The sequence below is a fragment of the Vombatus ursinus genome, unplaced genomic scaffold, assembly GCF_900497805.2.
Source record: "Vombatus ursinus unplaced genomic scaffold, bare-nosed wombat genome assembly UNPS02014799.1, whole genome shotgun sequence".
Classification (NCBI taxonomy): Eukaryota; Metazoa; Chordata; class Mammalia; order Diprotodontia; family Vombatidae; genus Vombatus; species Vombatus ursinus.
This window is the reverse complement of record NW_020954577.1, coordinates 15,032,484-15,050,202: the sequence shown is the minus strand read 5'-3', so window position 1 is coordinate 15,050,202 and position 17,719 is coordinate 15,032,484. Positions and strand designations below refer to the sequence as shown.

The 17,719-nt window shown below is 42.2% G+C and overlaps 1 protein-coding gene across 5 annotated transcripts in view; it reads right to left on the bottom strand.

Moving 5' to 3' along the window:
• Positions 1–17,719, bottom strand: part of CRPPA (CDP-L-ribitol pyrophosphorylase A) — a 270,311-nt gene that overhangs the window by 144,633 nt on the left and 107,959 nt on the right. For 4 of the 5 annotated variants that reach the window (XM_027872573.1, XM_027872574.1, XM_027872571.1 and 1 more), the window contains exons 7-8: positions 13,129–13,218; positions 12,413–12,505 (exon numbers count right to left, since the gene is read on the bottom strand). The exons of the other annotated variant lie outside the window; for it this stretch is intronic. In XM_027872573.1, coding sequence (XP_027728374.1) covers positions 12,413–12,505; positions 13,129–13,218 — 183 coding nt within the window. The remainder of the gene's footprint in view (positions 1–12,412; positions 12,506–13,128; positions 13,219–17,719) is intronic. 5 annotated transcript variants of the gene reach the window in all.

Sequence of the window (17,719 nt, the reverse complement as noted above, 5' to 3'; positions counted from 1 at the left end):
AAATTAGAAAAGCATGGAATAGTTTACCTGTCAGATCTACAGATAAGGGAAGAATTTAAGACCAAACAAGCTATAGAGAGCATTACAAAATGTAAAATGGATAATTTTTATTATATGAAATTATAAAGGCTTTGTACAAACAAAACCAATGCAACCAAAATTAGAAGGAAAGTAGAAAACTGGGTAAAAAAATTTACAGTAAGTATCTCTGATAAAGGCCTCATTTCTCAAATATAGAGAAAACTGAGTCATATGAGAATATAAGTCATTCCCCAATTGATAAATGGTCAAAGGATATGAACATGCAGTCTTCATACAAAGAAATCAAAGGTATCTATAGTCATATGAAAAAATACTCCAAATCATTATTGATTAGAGAAATACAAATTTGAAAAACTGAGGTATCACCTCAACCTCTCAGATTGGCTAATCTGACAGAAAAGGAAAATGATAAATGTTGGAGGGGAATGTGAGAAAACTGGACACTAATGCACAGTTGGTGAAGTTGCGAATGGATCCAATCATTCTGGAGAACAATTTGGAATTGTGCCCAAAAGACTGTAAACTGTATCCAGCAATATCACCACTAGGAGCATGTCCCAAAGAGATTTAAAGTGGTTGGGGGAGACTATTTCAACAGAAATATTTACAGTGACTCTTTTTGTGGTGGTTAAGAACTGCAAAACGAGCACATGTCCATCAACTGGGGAACAGCTGAACAAGTCGTGGTGTACGACTGTAATAGAGTACTACTATGCTGTAATACATGATAAGCGGGATGATTTCAGAAACACCTGGAAAGACTTACATGAACTGATGCATAGTGAAGTAAGCAGAACCAGAAAAATGTACACAGTAACAGCAATATTATACAACGAACACCCGTGAATGACTTAGCTATTCTCAGGAAAACAATGATCCAAGACAATCCCAAAGGACTAATGACGAAAAATGCTATCTGCCTCCACACAAAGAACTGTGATATCTGAATACAGACAAAGCATACTATTTTTTGCTTTCTTTTTTCTGTTTGAATTTTCTTGCACAAAATGCTTAATATGGAAACGTTTTGCATGATTGCACATGTATAACCTATGTCAAATTGCTCACCGTCTCAGGGAGGGGGGAAGAGAGGGAGAGAGGCATAAAATTTGGAACTCAAAACAAATTAAAAAAATGAATGTTAAAATTTGTTTTTACTTGCAACTGAGGGAAAATAAAATATTATTTGAAAAAAGAAAAGAATCAAATAAACAAACAAAAACACTTAAAATTTTGTTCCATCTCTTGAATAATAAAAATGTGCAAATTTAAAAAAAAATAAAGTCTATATCCGTGAAAAAAATAAAAATAGGCAAGAAAGGCATTAAGAACCTTAATAGAATTTTTAGAAAAGTTAGATATGGTAGATCATTGGTATCTACTTAATGGGAAAAGAAAGGGGTACATATATTTCTCAGTATTGCATGGCATTGTTATAAAAGTTAAACAGGTATTAAGGCATAAAAACCTCATGAGCAAATGTGAAAGAGCAGAACTATTACACATATCCTTTACTGATGACAATGAAATAAAAATTACACTCTACAAAGGACCACTGAAGGAAAGACTGAAAAATAATTGAAGACTAGTTTAATCCTAAAGAACTGACAGTACAAAGAACAAACCATTTAAAAAAATAATTTCGTCAATACAAATGAAAATATTGAGACAACATATGAAACTTACTATACTTAACCAAAGGATTCCTTTTAATTTTATACCTCTAAACACTTTCATTAACAAAAGAGAGAAAGAGTCAATCAATAATTGGGCATACAACTAAAAAAAAATTGAAATCAACAATTTCAAAAAACTAAATTAAACCTGAGAATCAAAATTTTGTAAATCTAAGAAGTTACTAACAAAAAAAAGCAAAAATGAAATAACTGAATCAATGAAATCACTGAATTAATAAATAATAATTAATTGTATAAATTCACAATATATTATAATATAATAAAATAATATAATTAATAATAATATTGATTAATCATATTTTTTCTTTTGAAAGAACACTGACCCTTGCAGCAGCTAGATGGTGCAATGGATAGAGCTCTGGTCTCGGAGTCAGGAGGATCTGAGTTCAAAGACCTCAGACACTTGACACTTACTAGCTATGTGAGCCTGGGTAAGTCACTTAACCCAGATTGCCTCACCAAAAAGCAAAAAAAAAAAGGTAGAAGAAGAAGAAGAACACTGGTCCTGATATCTGAGCACCTGGCTCTAACACTGCCTGTTGACCTGGAGCTAATCACTTTATCTCTTTGGACCTCAATTTTCTCCTCTGTAAAATGAGGTGATTGGACCAAAGCATCTCTGAGATCTTTTCCAGTACTTTTATACCCTCAGATTCAATTGTCTTGTGTTCTAAGCTGTGTGTAGAAAGTTACCATTTTTTTTCAAATCTCTTGTTAAGATCCAAGTACTGTATTTACATCTACAAGTTCTAATGACGTCTCCTCAGCAACTCAATCATTTCTTGAGCATAGTCATCAGTGGAGACAATGTGTAGCCAGTATATTTAATCTCAATTGGCCTTTGAACCACCTACAAAGTTGGTTCCTGAAAGACCATGTTGTTCCAAGATCTACAGTGATATAGCATGATCAGAAAACATTTATGTTGGAGATGGATCTGTGGGTCACGGAGCCACTTGGGGGAATCAAAAGCCAAACATAATTTCCCAAGCATTGTCCAATCCACTCTCTTCTTACACTCAATTTTTTTAAATCAGTTCATGGTTCATTATCAGACACATAGACTTAGACACTGACTGACTGACCACACAAGAGCAAACTGTAGCATGAATCCGAGGCATTTTTCATCCAGTTAGTTTGTCCTACAAGTTGTGTTAGGCTGACTGAATGATCAAAGATCTCACTGAGGAAGCCTTTGGATGTCCCAAATGACATACCCAAGTATAACATCAACCATAAACAGGAGCATCTGGAAGACCCACCCCGACTGCAGGGGCCCTTCTCTCACTTGCAAGGCAGCTCTATTCTATACCTTTTGGAAGTACATCTGTCATATGTTCTGATTGTAATTAATAATAAGATGGTTCCTGAAGCAAATTATCCCCAAAGTCACGCTATTCAAAAAATTTTTTTTATCATTTTAATAAGAAAAGGACATGTTTTATTGGAGAAGGACACCAAGGCTGCATCTTGCCTGGCCAAGTCAAACACACTTTTCATCATACCATTATGCTTTAAGTCATGTTTTAAAATTCTTCCATTATTAAAAAATAATTCCTCAATATTCTTTGAGGTTTCTATATTTGATCTTCTATGACTAAACAAAAGATAATATATCCTGCATTTCTGCAAGTAAATTTCCCTTTCTAAAACTAGTTTCTATATAAAGCAAAGAACATTTTAATATATACCCCATCAGTAAGAAAGTTTCAGCATGTACCCCAATACATGCATATTTATATATAAATATACATTCAGAGTTGTATCAACCTAATATACATATTATAAAACATGTACAAAATCAAAAGTACCAGAAAAAAAAAACTCATAAAGATGAAATAAAGAATTGTGACCCAGAGTTCAAGCGTGGTACATTTGCATAAGACTCTCCTCATTAAGAAAAAGAATAGCTGCTGAACCCTATGTGCCTGTACAAAGGGCAGAGCTGAAAAAAAGCTGGAGAGAGAAAGGACCAAATAGTCTTCTTGCTTTCAGCTTTGGGGGAGGATAAGCACAATTCCTTTCTTTCTTCAGGGAGAGACTCCTAGAGAAATAGAAAAGACTTTGGGGAGCAGGAGATATGATGAGGTGTTGGTATCTCAAAACGTCCCTGATTTCCAGCTTCCCTCCCTAGAAATTTCAGGAAAATTCCCCTTGAAATAAGAAATTCTCTCTCTACCTCTCTCAGACATCTCACTTTGAATGGCAAATCTCATTCATTCTGCATATTATCTGGCATATTCGAATCTGTATAACTTGACTGATTCCTGATTGCTTTCTTCTTGGATAGATGCTATTTTTTAGTCACCCTTGACTATAAGTAATGGTACTTTGTGTAACTAACATGGTAGGGAGGAAGCCAAGTCTTCAGACAGAAGCTAGAGACATTCTCTTCCCTTTAAAGTGACCAGGCAAGTGGCTTAAATATAAGCATAAAATCATTTCTCCTAGATCTGCCATATTTAGGGAAGTTGAGAGACGTAATTCAAGTTCAGTACCCACCATCCAAGGACAGCAGGGCTGCAAACCTAGGGGCTCCATCCTCCTGCCTCCTCCAAGCAGGAATCACAGTCTCTTTGAAGAGGAGTAGATAAGATTTCATATTCCAAATGTTTCCCTGTGAGCCTCATTTGACAAACCCATGTGAACATACACATAACCTCTACGGCAACACACACAACCTATAATAGTTTATATTTTTTAAATGTTATTAGTAATATGAAAACATTTCATTCTCAATTAAGTTATTAATAATGCCATTTTACCTACAGCAATGTGACTGAATATGCTTCATTGTTTGGAAAATTTCAATATGACTCTTTGTGATAGAGCAATTATTTATTCCAATGCTTGGTTTTAATTGTTGTTAGAGGTGGGAAAAAAATACCTCACGAAGTAGAAATGTGTGATTGGTTGCACTGACGATATTGAGGTCCTCATTGGTCAATCCCATCCACCAATCATGCAAAGCTTATGTTTGAAAGTGGCCAGTCAATTTCAATCTTCCCTGATGTCAATCAATTGTCCTTACAAACTAATTGGAAGGTGCTGGACTTTGATATTTTCAACAGAAGGATTCAAAATCCATTGAAGTGCTTCTGAACATTTCTAAAGTTTAGAAAAGATTTCCAAATTTAAATACATAGATATGCCTTTTACGACTTACATAATTTTCAACAACAAACGCTCAGTTGTTACATATCTTGCTAATGATGATAGCTTCATATGACCATTAGCTAACAGCCCAAGACACCATCTACATGAAGGCCTAGGATGAACATTGACAACATCATCCTCTATCTCTCCTGCCCTTTGTAGCTAAACTTCTACAGTAGGTTCTTGCACGTTCTCTCCTCTCACTCTCTCCTTAACCCCTTGCAATCCAGTTTCCAACCTTATGATTCCACTTTAATTTTTCTCCAAAGTGACCAGTGATCTCTCAGTTGCCACGACCAATGGCCTTTTGTCAATCCTCAATCCCCTTGGCTTCTCTGCAGCCTGTGACACTATTGGTCACCCTCTCTTCCTAGATACTCTTTTCTCCAGAGGTTTTCAGGACACCCCTCTCTCCCGGTTCTCCTCCTACCTCCCTGACTGCTTTTTCTCTGTCTCCTTTGCTGGATCCTCTTCCAGATCATGCCCTCTAACTGTAGGTGTCCCTCCGGGCTCTGTCCTGGGCCCTTTCCACTCCTCCCTCTAGACTACATCACTTGAGGATCTCATTGGCTTCCATGGATTTAATGACCATCTCTATGCCAATGATTCTCAAATCTACCCATCCTGCCCCAATCTCTCTGCTGATCTCTAGTCTCACATCTCCAACAGCCTTTCAGACATCTCAAATTGGACTCCAGCAGACACCTTAAAGTCAATAATGTCCCAAACTGAATCTTTTTCTTTCCTCCTAAACCCTGTCCCCCTCCTACCTCCCCTATTAATGGAGAAGGCAACACCATCCTCCATGCTCACAACTTAGTTCATCTTGCACTCCTCATTATCTCTCACATTCCATCCTTACCCCCCCCAAACCCAAGCTGTTGCCAAGGCCTGTCAATCTCACATCTGCCACATTCCTCAAATACACCCCCCCTCCTCTCCTCTGACAATGCCCACATCCTGGGGCAGGCTCTTATCACCTCATGCCTCCATTACTGTAATGACTGCTGGTGGGTCTGGCTACCTCAAGTCTCTCCCCATTCCAGACCATCCTCCACTCAGCCACTAAAGGGATTTTCCTAAAGGGCAGGTCTGACCATATCATCCCCTCTACTTAGTAAACTCCAGAAGCTCCCTATTGCCTGAAGGAACAAACACAAAATGTTCTATCCAGTATTCAATGCCCTCTATAACCTGTCCCCTCCTACATTTCTAGCTGCCCTACCCCTTACCGCCCCCCCATGTATGTGCTCTTCAATCCAGTAACACCAGTCTCTTGGCTGTTCCACCAACCAGACCCTCCATCTCTCAGCTCGGGGCATTGTCTCTGGCCGTCCCCCAGGCCTGGAAGGCTCTCCTTCCTCTGCTCTGACCACTGACCTCTCTGGCTTCCTGTAAAAACCAACAAAAATACCACCTTCTACAGGAAGCCTTCCGCCAGCCCTTCTTAATTCCAGAGCCTTTCCTCTATGCATTATTTCTTACAGCTTGCTTCGTATATATTTGTTTACATGTTGTCTCCCCCATTAGACTGTGAACTTCTTGAGGGCAGGGACGGTGTTTTGCCTCTTTTTGTATGCCCAGTGCTTAACACAGCACCTGTAACCTAGTAGGTACTGAATAAATGCTTATTGATTGACACAAATCTGTATTTCAAATGACATTTTGATGGTCTTGTCTTCTTGTCAAATTTTCCTCAGATCTGACTAAATCATCATTGCTTTATTTTTCTTCGTAATGCTGCTGACAAATAGCTTGTACCAGAGGTGTTAAATCTGTCATATTTTCATTTATCTTTGCTTTTGCATTAATAGTACTATCTTGAGTCCATCATGTCTGTGCTAGAATATTTTAAAGCTACTTGTCCTTTTTTTAAAGGCTACTTTAGTTAAAAACGAGGTAACACAATCTGTAAGTCTACTCAGTTAGGAACTTACAAATTCCAAAATCTTAATACACTGAAAGAAACGTATGGAGTGAACATGCCACTATCACTCCCTCTGTGTTGTATACCTCTTATTCTTTGCCCAGGGCACCTCATGTGCATGACCATTTGGCACATGGAAGATGCTAGTATCAATCAATATATTAAATATCAATAAAGCACATTTATTTTTAAAATAAAAAATGATCCAAATTGAGGTTCTTATATCTTCTCCCTGTATCCCCAATGGATCATCTTGTACCCCCTGCTTACCCCACTATGGAAGGCACTAACAAAGAAAAGCATTAAATTCTTATAAATAACCATTTAAATTATTATTATTATTATTTTGATATTGTTGTTATTACTATTTTTTCAGGGAGACAACACAAGACAGTCACTTTAGGGAAGACCTGGGTTCAAGTCCTCCCAAGAAACATACCGTCTGTGTGACCCAGAGCAAACGTCTTAATCTCTCTGTGCCCCAGGTAAATCTAACCTGCCACTAAGTGGCAGAGCAAGTACCAGTCTCCACAGGCAGAGGTAGTTTCCTTATCTGAGACTCCCTATATTAATTCATTAAATCTGAGGTCCGCTCCAAAACACAAACAACCACAAAAAGTCATTAAAACAGCTGGCATTTATATAAGTAGTTTTGATGTTTATAGATTATACACATTATCTGAACGGAGACTCACAGTTCTATAAAGCAGATAGCATGAGCAAAATCCACATCACTTTACAGATTAGGAAACTGAACCTCGGAGAGCTGAAACATCCTGCCCAAGATCACTCAACAGACTGGAAGGATTACAGGCAAGATTGGAACCAGCCTCCTTTGGATTCCAACGTGGCTTCCTGTACAATAAACTGAACCCGCCCAGCTTGCCAAATAAACTATTTTAGAACCCATCAACCTCCGGTGCAGGTAACCCGTTCCACTGGGGCTGCAAAGCATTTGACTGCTGCCCCAAGCACTGATGGACTCATTGCATTAATATCAAGGCCTTGGACTTTGTTTTTGTTGTTACTCAGGCCACCTCAATTCCAACGGCAGACCAGAAAATCAATGGCAGCTACAGCTAGAGTACAAATCTCATTCAAGGGAGGGAATGAGGTGAACTCCTATTCCATGGCTGTCATAAAGGTTTCCCAGCAGAAAAGCATTCCATCGGACAGCAGTCACCTTCTGAAAAATGAGCTGAAGCACAGAGAGTCCTCCGCAGGCCACAGAATGACCGCTCGCGTTGGTGCCATGAGCAGTCCCTTGGTCAAGACTCCCCTGGGCTCTTCCATGACCCATAAAAAAAACTCGAGCTTGCACATGCCACTCTCAGTCTACGTGCTCATCAAAGACATACAGTCAGTTCTTTTCACTCCACACCCTAGGTAAGAATTATTTTATCAACTCATATCTTTCAACTCAAAATGGATTCTTGTTATGACCTCAAATGATGCAAAGAATTCAGAATTGTTAAATGGTTATTTATACTGTTAATTTAGCCAGGAAATGCCAGAGGTTTACGCCACCCCTAAAAACAAGAAGAAAAAAAATGGCACAGGAGGAAGAGTGACCTTCCTGCCATTGGGTGGGTTATTATTTGTTTCTTTTTCATTAATGCTCCCAAAATTTATGCTACTTGGAAAGCTCCTAAAGAGAGAGGTCTGATCGAAGCCACCTAAAGGGTACCTGACAAAGGGAGCTTAAACATATGTGTATATGCATGTGTGTAAGTATATATGTATTTATATACCTAGAGAGAGATATATAGAAAGAGAGAAAGAGAAAGACAGAAAAACAGACCAATTGATTTTCCCCCACCCAGGGAATAAGGCATCCATGACGCCAGAGAAGCATGTGGCCTACGCCAGTAGGAACAGGACCAGGGTTTGAATTCTAAGCCCATGGGCTCTTTGGATAGCCATAGTCCTTAACTCTTCTTCAAATATTTACAAACTAACAAAGGGAACCATTGGGCAAATATTTCTTAAGCATCTATTATGACCAGGCGCTGTGCTAGGTCCCGGAGACAAACAGGCAGAGAAGGAAACAAATAAATCTATGATTTGAGCCTAAAAAGAAATGAGGAAAAACAGGCATTTCTGTTTCATTAGATTTTTGCGAGACTGTATAGACAAGTTTTGTAGCCTTGGACAGAGAGACCGAGATTGGTTGGAAGGGCTAGGAAGGTCTGTGAGCAGGGAAAAGACAACAAGGTCAAGAGCAGAGGGTCCCCATCTATTAGGAACCAGGCCCAAGTTCCATCCTTCTCTCTGAGGATTCCCAGTCTCTACATCCAAAAACAGACCATGGGCACTTTTCTTTCAAACACCAAAGTTCTATTTTGAGAAGGGATATTTTGTGCATCCACTTCTTGCAGACACATATATAATTCAATTGTAATACCTCAAGGATTCGTGGTTTTCTTGGCAGTACACACCCTCTACTCCCCCCATAATGCAGGAGATCTTGAAGATGGGTCCCTGGCACACATAGTAGGAAGGCCTGTTAGGGGAGGACATAACACGGACAAGACTCAATTCACACAGGAGGGGCAGCCATGGAGAAGCTGCAATCTGCATTGCTGACAGGAATAGTTATATTAAGGAGATCGCAATCCCACTGCAGCATTGAAAGGGTTAAGCTTCCTTCCACCAGCAAAAAAACGGCAACCCCTTAGGAGATCCATCCATTCACAAGCATTTATTAAGTACCTACTATGTGCCAGGCATTGAACTCGACAAAGACAGAAACAAAACAGTCCCTAACCTGGAGGAGCTTGCATTTCATCAATGAAACAGCTACTAACCGCCAAGCACTATGTTAGGGGCTGGGGATTCAGATATAAAAGAAAGAGTCCTTGCCCTCAAGAAGATTACATTCCTCTAAATGGCAAAATACTCTACTCTGCTAAATGGCAGTCCTGAGCTGCTATGATGGAAAGGTCCATCCCCCCGGGATCAAGCTGGTGACGAGGCTCCCCCAGCAGAGCTCACTCAGACAAACATCACCGGCCTTGTCCTCCAAGTCGTCCAGCAGGGTGGGACTGGCCAGAGGCATGCAGGGTCACCTCCAGGCTGACTGTTTGTCTTATGAAATTAATTCATGAAAAACTAAACCTAGTGAGGGCCCCTGGACTGGAAACAGGACACGGGCGTTACCCCTTCATTCTTCCACCTGCCTCCAACTGCTTTCCTCGAGGTGAAAGTCTCAAGTGTCATAACCTGGTAGTTCTCCATCAGGGGTTCCACAGACAAAACTTTCTCCAGCCTGTTATCACCAAGGCGACATGTGCGTGAAGGCCAGGGAGGCTCTGCCCTCAAGCCACTTCCCCATCCAGGCCCCTCCTTCATCTTAGATGCTGTGGCATTCACGTGGCTGCTCACTCCGTTCATCCAGACTTCAGAGGACTTTATACCTCTGGATGAGGGGTATGGGGCAGTTATCTGTGCCTTTCTCCCTCATCTCCCCCACCAGACTAGAGGCTACTTGAGAGAAGGAATGGTATCTGGTTCTATCTGTGTCTCTCCCTCATGGGAGAAAATCCTGTTTGATAAATGGTCTTTGAGAGGCTGGGCCATCCTCGAGCTGATGAGTGAGGCTTGGTCTTGGCTATGGCACCCATCCTAGGAGCCCATCCATGGAGCCTTTCCAGCCTATTACCAGGGCTTACCCTCAGCTGGCCTAGACTTCAAGAACTTAGTTCTATCTCCATGTCACCACAAGGTCCTGGGGAAGGATCCTGGTGCCTTGCACATAAGAGGTATTGAAGACAATGCTGGTTGAATTGGTTGGCTCAAGCTATCAATAAACATTTATTTATACCAACTGTGTGCCAGGCACTGTGCTAGGCTGAGAAGATTCAAAGACAGAAATGAAATAGGGTATGTCCTCAAGGAAATGACATTATATCAAAAAAGACAACATGGTGGTACAATGGAGAAAGTGGGAGAAATAACACCCACATTCAACACTCCGCTACAGCTACGATCTTATGGATCTTATTGGAAGTTCTCTCAGGTGGGATGCAGATCAGAGCTCACCCACACCTACCCATCCTGGGCTACTCTTGTCCACATCTTCCCATGACTTCACCAAAGCAGGTTCTCCCAACATGATAAAGGCCTTTGTCACCTCCTCCTGACATCAACAAAGCACACATCCACCTATTGTCCCTCTCCCTCAACACATGAGCAGTCCTTCCTCTCCTATCAATTTCCTCAGGCACGGGATTTCAACCATTTTTGGCATCATGGGGCCTTTGGGCTCTCCTGATAAAGAAAATGGACCCCTTCTCAGAATCATGGTTTTAAATGAATAAAATAAAATACAGTGGATTACAAAGGATAGAAACTAAGTATATTGAAAAATACTTAGCCTCCCAAAACCCAACAAATTCCCAAACCGTCATCCCCCCCACCCAGTAAAGAACTGCTGTGTGGAGTTCTCCCTGCCCTCCCACAATGATCTTTCTCCATGGTTCCTCATTGGTCACTTGTGCATGTGCTCAAGCTCCCCATGCATCTCTCCCAAGACCCCTGCATAATATTCACTTTTAATTCTTTGGAAATATTGCATTCTGCATCTCACAGCCACACTGCAATGCCATGAGAATGCTAGTGTTCATAAGATGGGCCTTCATTTCAAGGAGAAACCTGGGGTCACTGAAGGCCATCCGTTCCACTCTCCTATTCAGCTATAGGTCCAGCCAACTGTCCTTCAGCATGGTCTGATCTGTACACAATACTAATGGGCAGATGCGATAGGATTTCCCAACAAATGCTGGCCATAACCCGGGCACAGACATGGTACTAGCCAAATATACACCTGATGATTTGGGACTAATCAGATGAGACTCGTGGTACTGTAGCTGAGCTTAGAAGGCACAGGAAGGGCTTAAGGACCCTGGGTCAGTTTCTATTCTACTCGTCACTACCTGCCTCACCTTGCACAGACTTCTCCTCTCTGAGTCTTGCTTCCTCAAGTGTAAAACGAGGGAGTAGGGCCAGATGACCTCCCTCAGAGCTCTAAATTCTGTGCCGCTACGAGAGCACCTATTAATAAAGCTGCTTCCTTGCATTGAGTTCTCTTTCCCAACTTTTCGTCTAGATTTATGTCCTAATGGAATCCGGCTGTGTGGGCAGCGTGCTAGCTCAGGCCACGTCTAAATGGTGCCAAACAGCTGGTCAAGTCAGTCTTGGGGAGTTGGGATTACTGTGACTGTTTGTCTTAATTAATCAGTTGTTTGACTGAAGTGACCTTTCTAGTAAGAGCCAGTCATTTGACAGCCTGGTTTGGACATCTCCTCAAATCCAGCAATAGCACAAATTGCTAAAATCACCAAGAATTAAAAATACAAAAAGATAATGGAGCAGCTGGGTTAGGGAAGGAGGGAGCATTTTTTTTTGGTGGGGGTCCTTTTCATTACTTGGAATGTACTGTCTCCCCAGTTAATTGTCTGACACACCTGTGTGTGTCAGACCCTGCTCTCCCACCCCCAAAGGCCTGCATTTGCAAACCAGGGACTCCAAGGAAACCAGACTCCGTATGATTGAGGTAGGAGGGCGCCATGGAAACACCTCCATCACCTACCGAAACAACAGCAACGGGATAGAAAAGGGAAGGGGTTCTGCTCTCAAGCCCATCCAACAGCTTCGTGATCTGGTGAAAATCAGCGCTCGTCGTCTAAGGAACGAAAAAAAGCAAAGCCCTGGAATGACGCAAGGAAGTTAACTGTGGAGTTTAATCAAAGGTAGGAATATTTAAGGTGACCACTTTGAAATTGTGTCTGGAGTTATTAGCTGAGCTGTATTTGAGAATCAGGAATAGGAAAACATAACATGCCTTTGTTACCCAACCACATGAGCCCATGGATTTCTGGACACTCAGACACGACTAAAACCAGTTTCCAAAGAAATTCAACTCACCTCTGAAACTGGAAAGATCTAGGGGAATGTACTACTTTCCCTAGAGGATTTATGCTACAGTTTGTGTTCACCCATCCTTTTTCAGTTTATGTGTATGCATATGCATATATACTACAGATGTATAACATATACATCTATATATCCACACAGACACATAGAAAAACAGAATGGGAGAGACAGACAGATAGATGGATGGATGGATAGATGGAAGGACAGATGGACGGACAGAGAGAGAGAGAGAAATAGATAGATGGATAGATGGACAGAGGGATGGATGGATAGGTAGGCAGGCAGACAGATATATGGACGGACGGATGGATATCTCCCATTCTATTTTTCCAGATAGGCATGTGTTTTGAATCAATTGCACTCAATACTTACATTTATACAAACAAAATTATAGCACTCTCCCAGGAAGATTTTCTGAAGATCTTGGCCATTTGGACACAGAGTTACAGATGTGCCTTTAACCTGTTCAAGGAAAACAAGGATTTTAAGAGCCAGACATACAGGCATGTGCATAGAGGCCAATGAAATGCACAGCTCGTTGGCTACCTGGCTTTCAGAGTTGACCTACACACCAACAGCCAGCGACTGTGCCATGACCTTGGAGTTGTGCTCTGAAATCCCCTAGAAAGCACCCCAGCACAGGCTTCTGACCCTAGGGGATTCGGGCTGGCCCTGAATTCCAAACTTTCCCAATTCTTCCTCTCCTTCTCACGGGAACAACTCTGAGTGATGCCTCCCTGAGGAGCAAAAGCAGCTTGGGAACTTACGGGCTCCATGTGGCATCCATGAAAGCTGGGGGGGCGGGTGCAAGAAGGGGCAAAGGCCAAGGGAGAGTGTTAGGCTTTGCTCTGGCAACTAGTCTGCTCATTTATGCTAAGGGACTTAGGTTTGGTTCAGGATTCTTTGTGCGTGTCTAAGCCAACAGGAAAAGCACAAACCTTTCTCACACACAAAAAGGAATCCAAGGACTGTGGAGATGAATTCTTAGCCCAGGATGATTTAGCAACTGGTGGACTGGGGTTTGGGGGGGAGGGGGGGAACTGTCAAATGATGTCTCAATCAATCAGCAGGCATTTTATTAAGCACCTACTATGTGCCAGGCACAGCAGATACAAAGATACAGTAGCTGCCCTCACAGAGCTCACCTTCTACAGAGGGAAAGGGGACAATAACTACGTCCATACGACATGAGGCTTGACCTCCATCATTTATGGAGGACTTCGCTGGCTGCTGATGTTTCCCCATGCAGCATCATCCTCCTGCTGAGTACGAGCCTATAAAGGAGGGAAGCAAAAGGCAGACCCAGCTACCATTCCAGTATTTTGGGGTACAAAGCAGTATCCTATGGCATTAGCAATTGAAAGAGAAATGTCGTTTCTCAAATTCCACTGCAAAGCAAGTCCTCCATCTTGTTCTGCTGGGTAGAATATAAAGTCCTTGTGCTCCCAATGCCTCGTCCAGGGCCTGACACACAGGAGGTGCTGAATGAATGTTGTTGATTAACTGATGAAGGCGATTCTGGGATTTCAAAGACATTAACGTCTGGCAAATTCAGCCAAGCCAGAAAAGATTGCAGCACCAGCCTGGTGATGGGCTGTACGTCTTTCCGAATTGCTGTGGTAGAGTGGAAAGAGCCTTGGCTTTGCAGTCCAAGGACCAGAGTTCAAATTCTGCCTCTGACATTTTAGTTTGTGGGTCCTTGGACAAATCATTCCCCAGGCCTCAGTTTTCTCATTTGTATAATAAAGGACTAGATCACCTCTGAGAATCTTCCTAGCTCTACCCTCTATCATCCTACACCCAAACTCAGCAAGTCCAGGGAGGCTTATGAACAGATGGGCCACAGGGGATGGATTTGTAGGACATGGAAATCCTCTAAGACCAGCTCATTGAGGATCTGAGGTCTGTTTGCATCAGTAAGGGGTGAAGGTCAGGGGACAAAGCATGTGAAATCACAGATCCTTGAAATAACCCAATAAATAAGTTGAAGAGACACCCAGAAAGTTCATTTTTCTATGGGTACTGAAAGTTACAATAAATATATAAAGAATTAAGTCAAATTTATAAGAATACAAGTCATTCCACAATTGGTAAATAGTCAAAGGATATGAACAGGCAGTTCTCAGATGAAGAAATTAAAGCTATCTATAGTCATACGAAAAAATGCTCTAAATCATTATTGATTAGAGAAATGCAAATCAAAACAACTCTGAGGTACCACATCACACCTATCAGATCGGCCAAGATGACAACACAAGAAAATGATAAATGTTGGAGAAGATGTGGGAAAATTGGAACACTAATGCATTGTCGGTGGAGTTGTGAAACGATTCAACTGTTTTGGAGGGAAATTTGGAACTATGCCCAAAGGGCTCTAAAAATGTGCATACCCTCTGACCCAGCAATAGCACTTCTAGGTCTGTATCCCAAAGAGTTCATACAAACGGGAAAAGGACCCACATGTACAAAAATATTTATAGCAGCTCTTTTTGTGGTGGCAAAGAATTGGAAATTGAGGGGATGCCCATCAACTGGGGAATGGCTGAGCAAGTTGTGGCATATGAATGTGATGGAATACTATTGTGCTATAAGAAATGATGAACAGGCTGACTTCAGAAAAACTTGGAAAGATTTGTATGGTCTGTCGCTGAGTGAAGTGAGCAGAACCAAGAGAACGTTGTACACAACAACAGCCATGTTGTGTGATGACTAATATTGATAAACTTAACCCTTCCCAGCAAAACAAAAATCTAAGACATCTCCAAAGGCCTCATGATGGAAAATGCCAGCCACATCCAAAGAAAGAACGATGAAGTTGAATTACTATTTTTTTTCTTTTCTGTTGAGCTTTGTTTCCTCTTTCTGGTGGTTCTTCCTATTGGTTCTAATTCTTCCTTACAACATCACTAATGTGAAAACATGTTTAATAGGAATGTATATGTATAGTCTACATCAGATTGTGTGCCATCTTGGGGAGGGTGGCGGGAAGAGAGGGACAGAAAAATTTTAAACTCAAAAGCATATGGAAGTGATTGTTGATAAATCAAAATAAATTAATGAAAAAAGAAAATCGCAATAAAAGACCAGCCTTTGAAAGTTGACATCTTCCCCCTTCAACCACCCTCCCCCTATTCTACTTGTCCCTTTTAGCCAAGCTCCCAGAGGGTTTCTAGGGGGAGCCATTCATGAGGAAGGGGTAAGCAGTATCACAAAAGGGAATTTGGGGGGGGAACTGACTGGCTGAGGTCGTAAGAGACGTTCAAATTGGCACACAGAGTTGGCGGACGCTTACACCCTGTCCCCACCTCCCCACCTTTCTCCTCCTCCCGCTCTTCCATGGGATCGGCAGCAAAGATGGGAAAGTCTGAGGAAACATTCCCCCAGGTGTCCCCCCAACCCACACACATCCCCAGAATTCCTCACACAGCAGCACCTTCCATGGCAGGGCCCAGCAGCCCCACCCTCCCCCTCAAGGGTATGAGGCAATGACGATGGAGCCTGCCAATTTCTTGCACCCTAGCACACAATGGGGATCCAGCTGCTGAAAGAAAGCCTTGGTCCTAAGGGCTGACTGCACTGCTTAATCCCTCGGAAGAGAAGGCAGGTTCCTTTTCCTCACTGCACACTTTCTCCTCAATGCCCTCCATCAGGTTTTCATCCCAACTGCTCCTCTCCAAGCTTTCCGCCCACAGTTCCCAAGGGCCAACCCCAGTGGCCTCCAACAGTCCACATCTTGCTTGACTTTTTCTGCCTCTGACGTGGCTGGTCATGCAGGGCCCCTCCTGGACAGTTCTCCTAGTTTTCCTCCTCTCTCAGACAGCCCTGTTACCATTCCTTTCACCGACTCAGGCTTCCTTCTCTAGTCTCTAAAACGGGCTCCATCCTCAGCTTTCCCTTCCCTCTCGATTCTTTCCCTCAGTGTCCTCAGCCACTCTCACAGCTCCAATGATCCCCTTTTGGTTCCAACATGTGTTGCTGAGCCCCAGTCCTGCCTTCTCACCTGCTTGCTGACTGTCCCCACCTGGATGGCTTCCCCCAGGAATTCACAGTCAACCTGTTCAAAACAGAATCATCCTTCCAACTTCTCACCTTCTGTCTGTGGCCGACAACCTTGACTCAAAGCCCAAGGGTCTTTTTTCAATTGCTTCTCCATCCTCACGCCACCTTACCCCACCATCTCCAATTAACTGAGAATGGGGTTGGCATGATACAACATAAAGAATCCTACCTGTGAAGTCAAATCACTTGGAATCAGATCCCACCTGGAATGTTTACAACCTGTATGACCTTGGGAAAGTCACTCACCTCTCTGGGCCTCAGTTTCCTCATCTGTAAAAGGAGGGAGTTGGAGCCTCCAAGGTCCCCTCCAGCTTTACAGCTGGGATCCTAATATTTTTATTCTGTCTCCACAGTATCTCCCACATCTATCCCAGCCCCTGCACTCACACCGCCCTCCCCCAGAAGGGCCCCCCAAGCTACAGTTGCTCTTTTCTTCTGTGTTCATTGCTTGTCTTTTGAGGTTTAGTATGAATGCAGCTAAACCCAAATTATTTACCATATGCTGTCTCCCACCAACCAGAACGTGAACTCTCTTCTCCACGCTTGAGAAAAAAGCTTCACAATTTGCTTAAATGAGTCGATGTCTTTTTTGACAAGGTAAATAAGCAAAGTGCAAATCAGAAAGATGGCAAGTGTTCCCTGGGTTATGCTGGAGTGTGGAAATTCCTCGTTTCCATGAGGAATGGCAGTCTACGACAAGCACACCGTCGTCCCTCAGAACAATCCTTGATCAGAACATCTCGTTCTCTGAATAAACTGGTACAAGAGAGAGCGCTTAAACAAAATTTACAATGAACTTCCTGCATTTCTGGGAAAAGTAAAGGAACGCACAGAATTGCCTCACACATATAACCAATCAGCAGGAGAAGTGTCATGAAGCACGCCAATCTGTATCTTCAAAACG